The sequence below is a fragment of the Phoca vitulina genome, unplaced genomic scaffold (assembly GCF_004348235.1).
Source record: "Phoca vitulina isolate PV1807 unplaced genomic scaffold, GSC_HSeal_1.0 scaffold33, whole genome shotgun sequence".
Taxonomy (NCBI): Eukaryota; Metazoa; Chordata; class Mammalia; order Carnivora; family Phocidae; genus Phoca; species Phoca vitulina.
Genome location: NW_022589736.1, coordinates 9,433,862 through 9,447,578, shown reverse-complemented (window position 1 = coordinate 9,447,578; position 13,717 = coordinate 9,433,862). Strand labels below are relative to the sequence as shown.

Below are 13,717 nucleotides of genomic sequence, written 5' to 3'. Positions count from 1 at the left end.
CTTACTGAAATATGGTGTGTGTGTGTGTGTGTGTGTGTGTGTGTGTGTATTTTTAAAGATTTATTTATTTAATTTAGAGAGACCATTAGCACATGCACAAATGGGGGGGGGCAGAGGGAGAGAGAGAATCTCAGGCAGGCTCCACATTCAGCACAGAGCCATATGCGGGGCTTGATCCCACAGACCTGATTGAGATCATGACCTGAGCAGAAATCAAGAGTCAGATGCTTAACCAACTGAGCTACCCAGACGCCCTGAATTGTGGTATATATATATTTTTCTTTTTTTCTTTTCTTTTATTATGTTATGTTAATCACCATACATTACATCATTAGTTTTTGATGTAGTCTTCCATGATTCATTGTTAGCGTATAACACCCAGTGCTCCATTCAATACGTGCCCTCTTTAATACCCATCAGCAGGCTAACCCATCCCCCCACCCCACCCCTAGAACCCTCAGTTTGTTTGTCAGAGTCCATAGTCTCTCATGGTTCGTCTTCCCCTCTGATTTCCCCCCCTTCATTTTTCCCTTCCTACTATTGTCTTCTTTTTTTTAACATATAATGTATTATTTGTTTCAGGGGTACAGGTCTGTGATTCAAAGAGTCTTAACACAATTCACAGCACTCACCATAGCACATACCCTCCCCAATGTCTATCACCCAGCCACCCCATCCCTCCCACCCCACCACTCCAGCAACCCTCAGTTTGTTTCCTGAGATTAAGAATTCCTCATATCAGTGAGATCATATGACACATGTCTTTCTCTGATTGACTTATTTTGCTCAGCATAATACCCTCCAGTTCCATCCATGTCATTGCAAATGGCAAGATTTCATTCCTTTTGATGGTTGCATAATATTCCATTGTATATATATACATCTTCTTTATCCATTCATCTGTCGATGGACATCTTGGCTCTGTCCATAGTTTGGCTATTGTGGACATTGCTGCTATAAACATCAGGGTGCACGTACCCCTTCAGATCCCTACATTTGTATCTTGGGGTAATACCCAGTAGTGCAATTGCTGGGTTGTATGGTAGCTCTATTTTCAACTTTTTGAGGAACCTCCATACTGTTTTCCAGAGTGGCTGCACCAGCTTGCATTCCCATCGACACTGTAGGAGGGTTCCCCTTTCTCCGCATCCTCGCCAACATCTGTTGTTTCCTGACTTGTTAATTTTAGCCATTCTGACTGGTGTGAGGTGGTAGCTCATTGAGGTTTTGATTTGGATTTCCCTGATGCTGAGCGATGTTGAGCACATTTTCATGTGTCTGTTGGCCATTTGGATGTCTTCTTTGGAAAAATGTCTGTTCATGTCTTCTGCCCATTTCTTGATTGGATTCTTTGTTCTTTGGGTGTTGAGTTTGATAAGTTCTTTATAGATTTTGGATACTAGCCCTTTATCTGATATGTCATTTGCAAATATCTTCTCCCGTTCTGTCAGTTGTCTTTTGGTTTTGTTGACTGTTTTTTTTGCTGTGAAAAAGCTTTTTATTTTGATGAAGTCCCAAGAGTTCATTTTTGCCCTTGCTTCCCTTGCCTTTGGCGATGTTTCTAGGAAGAAGTTGCTGCGGCTGAGGTCGAAGAGGTTGCTGCCTGTGTTCTCCTTTAGGATTTTGATGGACTCCTGTCTCACATTTAGGTCTTTCAACCATTTGGAGTCTATTTTTGTGTGTGGTGTAAGGAAATGATCCAGTTTCATTCTTTTGCATGTGGCTGTTCAATTTTCCCAACACCATTGGTTGAAGAGATTGTCTTTTTTCCATTGGACATTCTTTCCTGATTTGTGTGTGGTGTAAGGAAGTGGTCCAGTTTCATTCTTCTGCATGTGGCTGTCCAATTTTCCCAACACCATGTGTTGAAGAGACTGTCTTTTTTCTACTGGACATTCTTTCCTGCTTTGTCGAAGATTAGTTGACCATAGAGTTGAGGGTCCATTTCTGGGCTCTCTATTCTGTTCCATTGATCTATGTGTCTGTTTTTGTGCCAGTACCATACTGTCTTGATGATGACAGCTTTGTAATAGAGCTGGAAGTCCGGAATTGTGATCCCGCCAGCTTTGCTTTTCTTTTTCAAATTCCTCTGGCTATTCGGGGTCTTTTCTGGTTCCATACAAATTTTAAGATTATTTGTTCCATTTCTTTGAAAAAAGTGGATGGTATTTTGATAGGGTTTGCATTAAATGTGTAGATTGCTCTAGGTAGCATTGATATCTTCACAATATTTGTTCTTCCAATCCATGAGCTTGGAACGTTTTTCCATTTCTTTGTGTCTTCCTCAATTTCTTTCATTAGTATTCTATAGTTTTCTGAGTACAAATTCTTTGCCTCTTTGGTTAGATTTATTCCTAGGTATCTTATGGTTTTGTGTGCAATTGTAAATGGGATTGACTCCTTAATTTCTCTTTCTTCTGTCTTGTTGTTGGTGTATAGGAATGCCACTGATTTCTGTGCAATTGATTTTATATCCTGCTACTTTCCTGAATTCCTGTATGAGTTCTAGCAGTTTTGGGGTGGAGTCTTTTGGGTTTTCCATATAAAGTATCGTATCATCTGCAAAGAGTGAGAGTTTGACTTCTTCTTTGCCTTTTATTTCTTTTTGTTGTCTGATTGCTGTGGCTAGGACTTCTAATACTATGTTGAATAGAAGTAGTGATAGTGGACATCCCTGTCGTGTTCCTGACCTTAGGGGGAAAGCTCTCAGTTTTTCCCCATTGAGAATGATATTCACTGTGGGTTTTTCATAGATGGCTTTTATGATATTGAGGTATGTACCCTCTATCCCTATACTCTGAAGAGCTTTGATCAAGAAAGGATGCTGTACTTTGTCAAATGCTTTTTCTGCATCTATTGAGAGGATCATATGGTTCTTGTTCTTTCTTTTATTAATGTATTGTATCACATTGATTGATTTGCGGATGTTGAACCAAACTTGCAGCCCAGGGATAAATCCCACTCGGTTGTGGTGAATAATCCTTTTAATGTACTGTTGGATCCTACTGGCTAGTATTTTGGCGAGAATTTTTGCATCCATGTTCATCAAGGATATTGGTCTGTAATTCTCCTTTTTGATGGGGTCTTTCTCTGGTTTGGGGATCAAGGTAATGGCCTCATAAAACGAGTTTGGAAGTTTTCCTTCCATTTCTATTTTTTGGAACAGTTTCAGAAGAATAGATATTAATTCTTCTTTAAATGTTTGGTAGAATTCCCCTGGGAAGCCATCTGGCCCTGGGCTTTTGTTTGTTGGGAGATTTTTGATGACTGCTTCAATTTCCTTAGTGGTTATAGATCTGTCCAGGTTTTCTATTTCTTCCTGGTTCAGTTTTGGTAGTTGATACATCTCTAGGAATGCATCCATTTCTTCCAGATTATCTAATTTGCTGGCATAGAGTTGCTCATAATATGTTCTTATACTTGTTTGTATTTCTTTGGTGTTGGTTGTGATCTCTCCTCTTTTATTCATGATTTTATTTATTTGGATCGTTTCTCTTTTCTTTTTGATAAGTCTGGCCAGGGGTTTATCAATCTTGTTAATTCTTTCAAAGAACAAGCTCCTAGTTTCGTTGATCTGTTCTACTGTTCTTTTGGTTTCTATTTCATTGATTTCTGTTTGATCTTTATTATTTCTCTTCTCTTGCTGGGTTTAGGCTTTATTTGCTGTTCTCTCTCCAGCTCCTTTAGGTGTAGGGTTAGGTTGTGTATTTGAGACCTTTCTTGTTTCTTGAGAAAGGCATGTATTGCTATATACTTTCCTCTTAGGACTGCCTTTCCTGCATCCCAAAGATTTTGAACAGTTGTGTTTTCATTTTTATTTGTTTCCATGCATTTTTTTAATTCTTTAATTTCCTGGTTGACCCATTCATTATTCAGTAGGATGTTCTTTAGCCTCCATGTATTTGAGTTCTTTCTGACTTTCCTCTTGTGACTGAGTTCTAGTTTCAAAGCAGTGTGGTCTGAAAATATGCAGGGAATGATCCCAGTGTTTTGGTACTGGTTGAGACCTGATTTGTGACCTAGGATGTGATCTATTCTGGAGAATGTTCCATGGGCACTAGAGAAGAATGTGTATTCTGTTGCTTTGGGATGGAATGTTCTGAATATATCTGTGAAGTCCATTTGGTCCACTGTGTCATTTAAAGTCTTTATTTCCTTCTTGATCTTTTGCTTAGATGATCTGTCCATTTCAGTGAGGGAGGTGTTAAAATCCCCCACTATTATTGTATTGTTGTCAATGTGTTTCTTTGCTTTTGTTATTAATTGGCTTATATAATTGGCTGTTCCCATCTTAGGGGCATAGGTATTTACAATTGTTAGATCTTCTTGTTGAATAGACCCTTTAAGTATGATATAGTGTCCTTCCTCATCTCTTATTATAGTCTTTGGTTTAAAATCTAATTTGTCTGATATAAGGATTGCCACCCCAGCTTTCTTTATCCATTAGCATGGTAAATGGTTTTCCACCCCTTCGCTTTCAATCTGGGGGTGTCTTTGGGTGTAAAATGAGTCTCTTGCAGACAGCATATTGATGGGTCTTGTTTTTTTACCCAATCTGATAGCCTGTGTCTTTTGATTGGGGCATTTGGCCCATTTACATTCAGAGTAACTATTGAAAGATATGAATTTAGTGCCATTGTATTGCCTGTAAGGTGACTGTTACTGTATATTGTCTGTGTTCCTTTCTGGTCTATGTTACTTTTAGGCTCTTTCTTTGCTTAGAGGACCCCTTTCAATATTTCTTGTAGGGCTCATTTCGTGTTTGCAAATTCCTTTAGTTTTTGTTTGTCCTGGAAGTTTTTAATCTCTCCTTCTATTTTCAATGACAGCCTAGCTGGATATAGTATTCTTGGCTGCATATTTTTCTCATTTCATGCTCTGAATATATCATGCCAGTCCTTATTGGCCTGCCAGGTCTCTGTGGATAGGTCTGTTGCCAATCTAATGTTTATACCATTGTAGGTTACAGATCTCTTGTCCCGAGCTGCTTTCAGGATTTTCTCTTTGTCTCTGAGACTTGTAAGTTTTACTATTACATGTCGGGGTGTTGACCTATTTTTATTGATTTTGAGGGGGGTTCTCTGTGCCTCCTGGATTTTGATGCCTGTTTCCTACCCCAAATTAGGGAAGTTCTCTGCTATAATTTGGTCCAATATACCTTCTGCTCCTCTCTCTCTTTCTTCTTCTGGGATCCCAATTATTCTAATATTGTTTCGTCTTATGGTATCACTTATTTCTCGAATTCTGCCCTCGTGATCCAGTAGTTGTTTATCTCTCTTTTTCTCAGCTTCTTTATTTTCCATCATTTGGTCTTCTATATCACTAATTCTCTCTTCTGCCTCATTTATCCTAGCAGTTAGAGCCTCTATTTTTTATTGCACCTCATTAATAGCCTTTTTGATTTTAACTTGGTTAGATTTTAGTTCTTTTATTTCTCCAGAAAGGGTTTCTCTAATATCTTCCATGCTTTTTTCAAGCCCAGCTAATATCTTTATAATCATCATTTTGAACTTTAGTTCTGACATCTTACTAATGTCCGTATTGATTAGGTCCCTGGCGTCAGTACTGCCTCTTGTTCTTTTTTTTGAGGTGATTTTTTCCGTCTTGTCATTTTGTCCAGAGGAGAATAAATGAATGAGAGAACAAAATGCTAACAGGGTAAAAACGATCCCAGAAAAATATACACTAAACAGATAAGAAGAGACCTGAAACCAGGGGGAAAGGAAGGGAAAGAAAAAAAAAAGGAAAAGAAAAAGATGGAAAAAAAAAGAATATGATCAAATATGATCAGCCTGGTGAACAGATCAGTGCCACACACGATTTTGGGCGTATTTTCGTCTGTTAGAAGAAACTGTCTCCCAAGATTTTAAAGAAAGAAAAGCTTATATATGTACAAAAATAAGGGTAAATACGATGAAGGGATGGAATATGACTGTAAAGAGAAAATTATAAAAGATTTTATAAAAGGAATTCATAAGAAGTTGGTTGAAAAGAGAAAGAAGAGAAATTAAAAAAAGAAAAAAAAGGGAGAGAATGTGATCAGGCAGGAGACTAGAACAAAGCCGTACACTAGAGATTTAGAGTATATTTTGAGATGTTAGAAGAAACTGTATCTCAAAATTTTAAAAGAACAACTTATATATGTATACCAAAAATAAGGGTAACTAGTATGAAGGGATAGAATATGACTCTAAAAATGAAAAATAAAAATGTTTTTTAGAACAGGGATTGATAAAATGTTGGTTGAAAAAGGGAAAAAGAAAAAAAAAGACAGTTAATAAAAAATTAACTGTGAAAGACTAAAGAATCATGGTAAAAAAGCCATGTATTCTATGTGCAGTATTCCCCTAGCGCTGGAGTTCTGCCGTTCTCATTGATTGGTAAACTTGGTCTTGGCTGGCTGTTCTCACTGATCTTCTGGGGGAGGGGCCTGTTGCCGTGGTTCCCAAATGTCTTTGCTGGAGGTGAATTGCCCCGCCTCTGCTGGGCCAGGCTAAGTAATCTGCTCGAGTTTGCTCTCCGGAGCTTTTGTTCCCTGCAAGCTTTCCGTGCAGCTTTGGAGGACGAGAGTGAAAATGGGGGCCTCCCAATCTCCGCCCCGGAGGAGCCGAGAACTTGGGGCCCCGCTCCTCAGTGCGCCCCCAGAGAAAAGCAGCCAATCACTCCCGTCTCCCCAGTCTCCAGCTGTACTCCGTGCTCACCCGGCCTGTGACCCAGCGTTTCTATCTCTGGCACCCGACGCCATGTGGAGTCTCCAAATCCAGCAGATCCCTGCGGTGCACTCCCGCACCTCTCCTCCCGGGGGAGGAAGGGGAGTCTCCCCGGATCTGCCGCTTGTTGTGTCCCTGCTGGAGGAGCAGTGGCCCAACTGTGCCGTGGATCACAGTTTATGGCAACCCCGAGCCGAGAGCCCGCGCCTCGGCTCTGTCCCTGCAGCCGGCTTCCCCGCTCCGATACCTGGGAGCTCTGCCGCACTCAGGCACCCCCGGTCTTTCTGTGACCCTGAGGGTCCTGAGACCACACTGTCCTGCGAGGGTTTCACCCCCCGCTTAGCCACTGGAGCGACGTCCCTCAGCAGAGCTGACTTCTAAACATTCCGATTTTGTGCTCCGCTGCTTTGTCACTTGCCGGTAGGGGCTGGTGGAGGCCCCCTCCCCCGCCATCTATCCTCCTGAATATTGCCTCAGATTCGCTTCTCCACACATCCTACCTTCCAGAAAGTGGTCGCTTTTCTGTTCAGAGAGTTGTTGCCATTCTTTTCTTCCATCTCCTGTTGAGTTCATAGGTGTTCAGAATGGTTTGATCCCTATCCAGCTGAATTCCTGGGACCAGACGAAATTTAGGTCTCCTACTCCTCTGCCATCTTGCTCAGGGTCTGTGGTATATATATATATATATATATATATATATATATATATTTTTTTTTTTTTTTTAAAGATTTTATTTATTCATTTGAGACAGAGAGATACAGAGAGAGAGCGAGCATGAGCAGGGGAGAGGCAGAGGGAGAGGGAGAAGCAGGCTCCCCGCTGAGCAGGGAGCCCGATGTGGGGCTGGATCCCAGGACCCTGGGATCATGACCTGAGCCGAAGGCAGACGCTTAACCATCTGAGCCACCCAGGCGCCCCCGGTCTGTGGTATATATTTTAACAGAAGCATTTGGTTAAACCACATCTAGAATCTCTCTCTTTTTTTTAAAGATTTTATTTATTTTTGACAGAGAGAGAGTGTGTACAAGCAGGGAAGGCAGCAGGAAGAGGGAGAGGGAGAAGCAGGCTCCCCGCTCAGCAGGGATCCCAATGTGGAGCTTGATCCCAGGACCCTGGGATCATGACCTGAGCCGGAGGCAGACGCTTAACCTTCTGAGCCACCCAGGCGCCCCTAGAATCTCTTTTTAATCCAAGTCACTTCTGGAGAGTCAGATATTGTCCTAAGGAGACTAGATTTTCATGGAGACTATTCACAATCAAGTATTTCTAAATTCCGGAATAGTTTCCTAAAACCCAGTTTTATTCCTTACTTTTGGCTTTGCCTTAGGTTCTTGGATCTCGACGTGGACATAATTTTAGTGATTTATTCAAGCTCTCTTAACTTAGAGATGAAGAAATATAAAGAGGGCCACCTCTTTGTGTTACTTTAAAATGTATTGCATGGAGCACTGGGTGTTATATACAAACATGAATCATGGAACACTACATCAAAAACTAATGATGTACTATATGGTGACTAACATAACATAATAATAAAAAAAATCTATCCACAGTTAACTAAAAAACAAAAACAAAAACAAAAAAACAGTGGTTCTCAAACTTGAGCATCAGGATCCCTTGGAAGTCTTGTTAAAATACAGATTTCTGGCCCTATCTCCTGTGTTTCTAATTCTGTAAGTCTGGGATGGAGTTTGAGATTCTGCATGTTTAACAAGTTTCCAGGTGATGCTCATATTGCTAGTCCTGGGACCACACTTGAGAACCATTGCTTTGACCTAATTCCTTCTCAGACCAAATCAGAGAACTTCTTTTCCTCTTGCTGGTGAAAAAAATCTTTCAAATATGTTTAGATTTTTTTTCTACTTGATCATCGTTTCACTGAACCTATGTGCTTATATTTTTCCAACTTTCCAAGAAAGGTACATATTCTCTTAACATTTTTCCTGAAACTGTTGCCATTTGTCTTTATCCCTTGAGTCACCAAGACCAGAAATTCAGCCACAAAGATGAATAATCCCTTGACCTCTGTGCCCAGCACTCGTGCATTCTGGCCTTGCTCCTATGCAGCTCCCCATCTTGCAGCTGTTCCTGTGTGTTCTCAGATGTAGGGGGCTGAGGAGGGCTCAGTCTTACTTCTCTAACATGTCATATAAAGTATCTGTCAGCTTTTGGTAGTTTGTTATAAAAGGTATGATTTGACTCCCAACATTTAAATATGCTTAAATAGAGCAACGCACTGTGAAACTCTCCTGAAATGGGGTTTAAGTTTCCCTCTGTATATCACAGGAGCTAAATATGCCTTGATTTCAGCAGGTCATTATCTTATGGTTATTTTGAAAACTAGCTTAGGCCTGGAAAGAAGTTTAGAGAGCAGACACAAGTTGAGATAAACATTGACTAGGTTGGTCAATTCCCATAGGAGAAAGTAGAATCCTATCAGAGTGACCTGGTTCCGTCCAGCATTTATTGAGGGCCTGCAGCATGCTGAAGACCATGCTGGGGTTTGAGTACACAGAGATAGAAAGACGTATCCGCAGAGGCAGCCTAGCATCATGGTGGTGAGTGTGGACTCTGGAGCAGGTAGGATTGAATTCAAGTCTCATCTCCATTAATGATGGGCCAATATGTAAACTTGCAAGGTTGACTTCTTCTCATGCATGAAATGGGAATAAAAAACACCTACTTTGAATGTGTGTCCAAGTCCATAATGAGATAATGCCTCGTCTTGGTCTGCTTGGGCTGCCATAACAAAATACCATAAACAACAGAAATTTATATTCTTGCTATTCTGGAAACTGGAAAGTCCAAAATCAGTATCTGGCAGGGTTCATTTTCTGGTGCAGACTCTTGCTAGCTTGTAGATGGCCACATTCTCACTCACACAGCCTTTTCTCCAGGTCCTCATGGAGAGCAAGAACAAGCTCTCTCATGTCTCCTCTGTGGGGCACTCACCCCATCATGAAGGCCCTCGTGACCTCATTTAACCCTACTCACCTCCAAAGGCCCATCCCCAAGTACCATCACATGGGGGGGGTGTGGTTTAGGGCTTTACCATGTGAATTTGGTGGTGGTGGTGGGGTGGGGGGGAGACGGGGGGCACAAACATTCAGTCCGTGCCTGTAAGTTGTTCAGCCAGTTCTTGGAGTTAGAGAACCACTCTGCTAACTTTCCTCATGAATGCTTCCTTCCTTCTCCAGCGTCTGCTGCCATCGCATGGAGGGCTGTTGTGAAGGCTAGAAATACACTGAAAAGTTTTAACCAGCTTTTAAATTTGTTCCATGTAGCAACTTCTCTTATCAGAGCCTTTGGGGATAAATTTAATTAGCAGACACTTTCCTTTTTCTGGGTTCTAATTGCCCAAATACTGTCTTGAGCTCAGTATCGATTCCCACTTTCCAGTAATGTGATTGTAGTCTCCATGGGAAAGCTCTGGAATCTAGTTTCTCTAAGTGGATATTGAATTTAATTTGAAAATATGAGAATTTCTTTGGGTGTGCCTTGATGTGTTCATCAATTCATGATCCTGTAAATGTGATCTAAGAGTTTATAACAGAAAAGCATTATCTACTTCTCATACTTCACTTCTAAAATTCTGATACTTCATTAAACTACTTCAGCACTGTGTATTCTCTGTTAAATAGGAAATCTTAACTGTGTCCATTTGTTAAGGTTAAGTTAAAAGATGTGCTTCTGTCTCATGAGCTGGTTGTCCAACCACAGTTGTTTTATGAGTGGAGAGAGTGGTAGATGGGAAAGCCAGGACAAGACAGAGAAGAAAGGAATCACATGCCGAAGGCTCCCCAGTTGAAGATTATTTCTCTGAAGAAAACAGAGCCTCACACCTTCCCCAGAATGGTTGATTCCCACTTTCACACGTCACTGAAAATACCATGTGTTTTAATTCCAACAGAAAACCAAACCCTTGATGACGGAATTCTCGGTGAAGTCTACCATTATTTCTCGTTACGCCTTCACTACGGTTTCCTGTAGAATGCTGAATAGAGCTTCCGAGGACCAGGAAATTGAGTTTCAGATGCAGATTCCAGCTGCAGCTTTCATCACCAACTTCACTTTGTAAGCGACAGTCTGGTCAGAGACCTTGGAATGGAGATGTCTGTGTGGGGTGGCCAGGGTGACCCTGAGAGGATGTGAGCTCCACAGCCTTCAGGTGTGAGAATTTCTCCCAGCGAATGGTTGGGAGAAGGATGACTCCCTCCTTCCTGCTCTCCTTCCTTCTCTACCTTCCTTCTTCCTTTTCTCTCTCCCTTCCATCCCTTCTTCTTCCTTCCCTCCTTTTCACGATCTCTTCTTTCATTCTGTTCCTGTCTTCTTCCTGCCTTCGATTCCCCTTCTTTTCCTCTGTCTTTCTCTCCTTCCCTCCACAAACAAGTGCCCACTCCGGGCCAGGAGCTCTTCAAAGTGAAGTGTGTACTTCTATGAAACAGACAGTGTTGCTCGGCTGCAGAAATTGCAGTGGGAGAAATAATAAGTAAGTAAACAAATCAATAGGTGAGATAATTTCAGACCATAGCGAGTGCTTAAAGATGGCAAATAGGACCGAGAGGGGCTTGTCTAGGCAGGGAGAAATCAGGGAGGTGGCTCAGAAGAGGCCATGTTTAAGTCGAGATCTGAATGATGAGATGGCGTGATCCCTATGATATACGAGGTAAATTATTTCATCTTTTCTTCTGAACTAGGAGGTAAAGACATGCAAAATAGGGTGGATCTTGCCCTTTTGGGTCTGGGCAAGATTCAAGCTGGTGAATCTTCATGGAAATTTGAGCAGATCTGATTTCCTCCTGGAGAATCCCAGAGGCACCATGGGTCAGGCCTGACTATTTGGACCTGTTGAAAATTGCCCTAGAATGAAATGAATGATTCAAGGATAGTGCCTTGGTCTGGAATGCATTCTTTCTGGATATCCAAGAGTCACATAAAAATATTTTCTAGGGTTGTCATGGTTATGAGATCCATGTTTGAATTTGTCTTGGAACTGCAAGGTGGTAACACAGCTCTCTCTTGTATTTCAGGCTCATTGGAGACAAGGTATATCAGGGAGAAATTACAGGGAGAGAAAAGAAAAATGGTGATAAGGTAAAAGAGAAAAGGAATAAAACCTCAGAAGATAATGGGTAAGTGCCATGGAGTTAAGTAATTAAAATCCACTTCAGCAAAGGGCCACATTTCCTACTCCTTTGCCTACCCATCTTTTTCTCTTCCCTTCCTTCAAGGATTTATCTGCTTTTTATTGTTATCATATAGTAAGTAATTAAATATATATAGTTAACAGTATAGCAGGAAAGGGTTTATCATAAAAAGGAATATTTTACCACTCCCACTCCCCAGGTCTCACTTCCGAGAGACACCCACTTCTAATATTTCTGTAGTTTCTTTTTGTAGTGACCTCCCGAACTCTAAAAACTTACAGTACTCTCTTGTTTTTTAAAAATTTCTTGATAAACATCAGACATTATCTGTTGATTCTCTGCTGTGAAGGAAGACGATTTAGCATATGTACAACACTCCCACTTTCCCTCTGCATTCCACATTTTCACATTCTTATCTCTTCTTCCATCAATGTAAGCCATGTTACACCATCTTAGAATAGCCCTACTATCTTAAATGATAATTCCTTCACTGAATCTCTACCTTTCCTTTCCCATTTCCAGTGCCCATCTTTTTCTACATGATCATTTACTTTTGTGCTGTCAGAGTTACCAACATTTAAATTCCGATCTGTAATGATATGTATTTTCTTTGTTTTGTCTATAACTTGAATCTAAACATTGAAAACCATTAACTAGTATTTGAGTTTTAATGATTACATAAATGGCATTAACTGCAGAGCCACTTGGTATACTAAGATTCTATTTCCCTCTCTACCCATTTGAAGAAAAGTGATCTGTTCCCTTTGAAGAAAAATGATCTTGGTATCCAGATAAGTTGGTGTGAACATGTGACCCTGTTTTTGTTCGTTAATAAAAGGATGCAGTTTTGAGAAAGCTTGTTCTTTAAAATCATAGACTGTCAGAAACTTTGCTGTTGGAAATCCTATTAGCGAGAATGGAACATCTCACTCTTGCCTGGAAGATGTGAGTCATGGGTTTACTTTGATACAAAAAGCAGCCAAGGTCCACAGCTTCAGATAAGGCATTGTTGGACACAAAAGTCCACATTTATCTTAACTTTGTAGTTCCTAAGGACAGAGAACCTCAAGTTTGCTTCTCCCTCCAGGCTGAGAAGGAAGACTCCCTCCACTAACCACTTTACACACAGCCCTGCTTTTTTTCGAGCCTCCAAACACTGTTTCATTTAACCTTATCTACACTCCACTTTTCTCCCAATCCTATGATATAACCCTATGTCCTCCTTTGTTTGGCAAGATTCTCCATGATGCCTTTGGTATGTAGTCTCCCCTCCTGCAGCAGTTTATTAAAATCTAATTTTGTTGGACTGCAGGTGGATCCCGAGTGGTCTTTATTAGATGAGTGTTATGAAGATTATTTTTCATTACAATTCATAAGTTGTTCATAATTATGCCACAGTTTAGTTCAGTTGGATCACAATATATGCATTTGTTTTTCCTGGAGTTTTTAATTGTCTCTCTTTTTTCTTATGAGATAAAACATAGTTTGTTACTATTAACATCCAGCAAGACACATAACTCTTTTGAAATGGTGACTAAATGAACAGCTATGACCTAGTTCTGCAAGCGACGACAATGCTGCAGATGCTGTCATTGCAGATGCAAATTCTGCAATGCTGTTGTTGCCAACAGCAGTTGGAAGGCATCACTGATCGGGAGGCACATCATGATTTCAGAGCTGTCCATCATGGAAGAATGGTGTCTCTAGGTCCATGGAATACTGTCATTACTTTGCAGCCTTGTCATCAATGTTTACCCTGGGATTTCTTTTCATTTTCTTTTGGGTTGCTTTTATTACTCCTTATATTCCATAACTTCCTCTTTCTTTTTCACTTTCACTTTGCTGGAGTATATTCTAAAG

The 13,717-nt window shown here is 40.7% G+C and overlaps 1 protein-coding gene across 1 annotated transcript in view; it reads left to right on the top strand.

The window, feature by feature from the left end:
- The window catches only part of ITIH5 (inter-alpha-trypsin inhibitor heavy chain 5), a 79,128-nt gene that overhangs the window by 18,543 nt on the left and 46,868 nt on the right, over positions 1-13,717 (top strand). The window contains exons 3-4 of the mRNA XM_032425881.1: positions 10,621-10,784; positions 11,741-11,842. Of these exons, the coding sequence (XP_032281772.1) occupies positions 10,621-10,784; positions 11,741-11,842 (266 nt within the window). The remainder of the gene's footprint in view (positions 1-10,620; positions 10,785-11,740; positions 11,843-13,717) is intronic.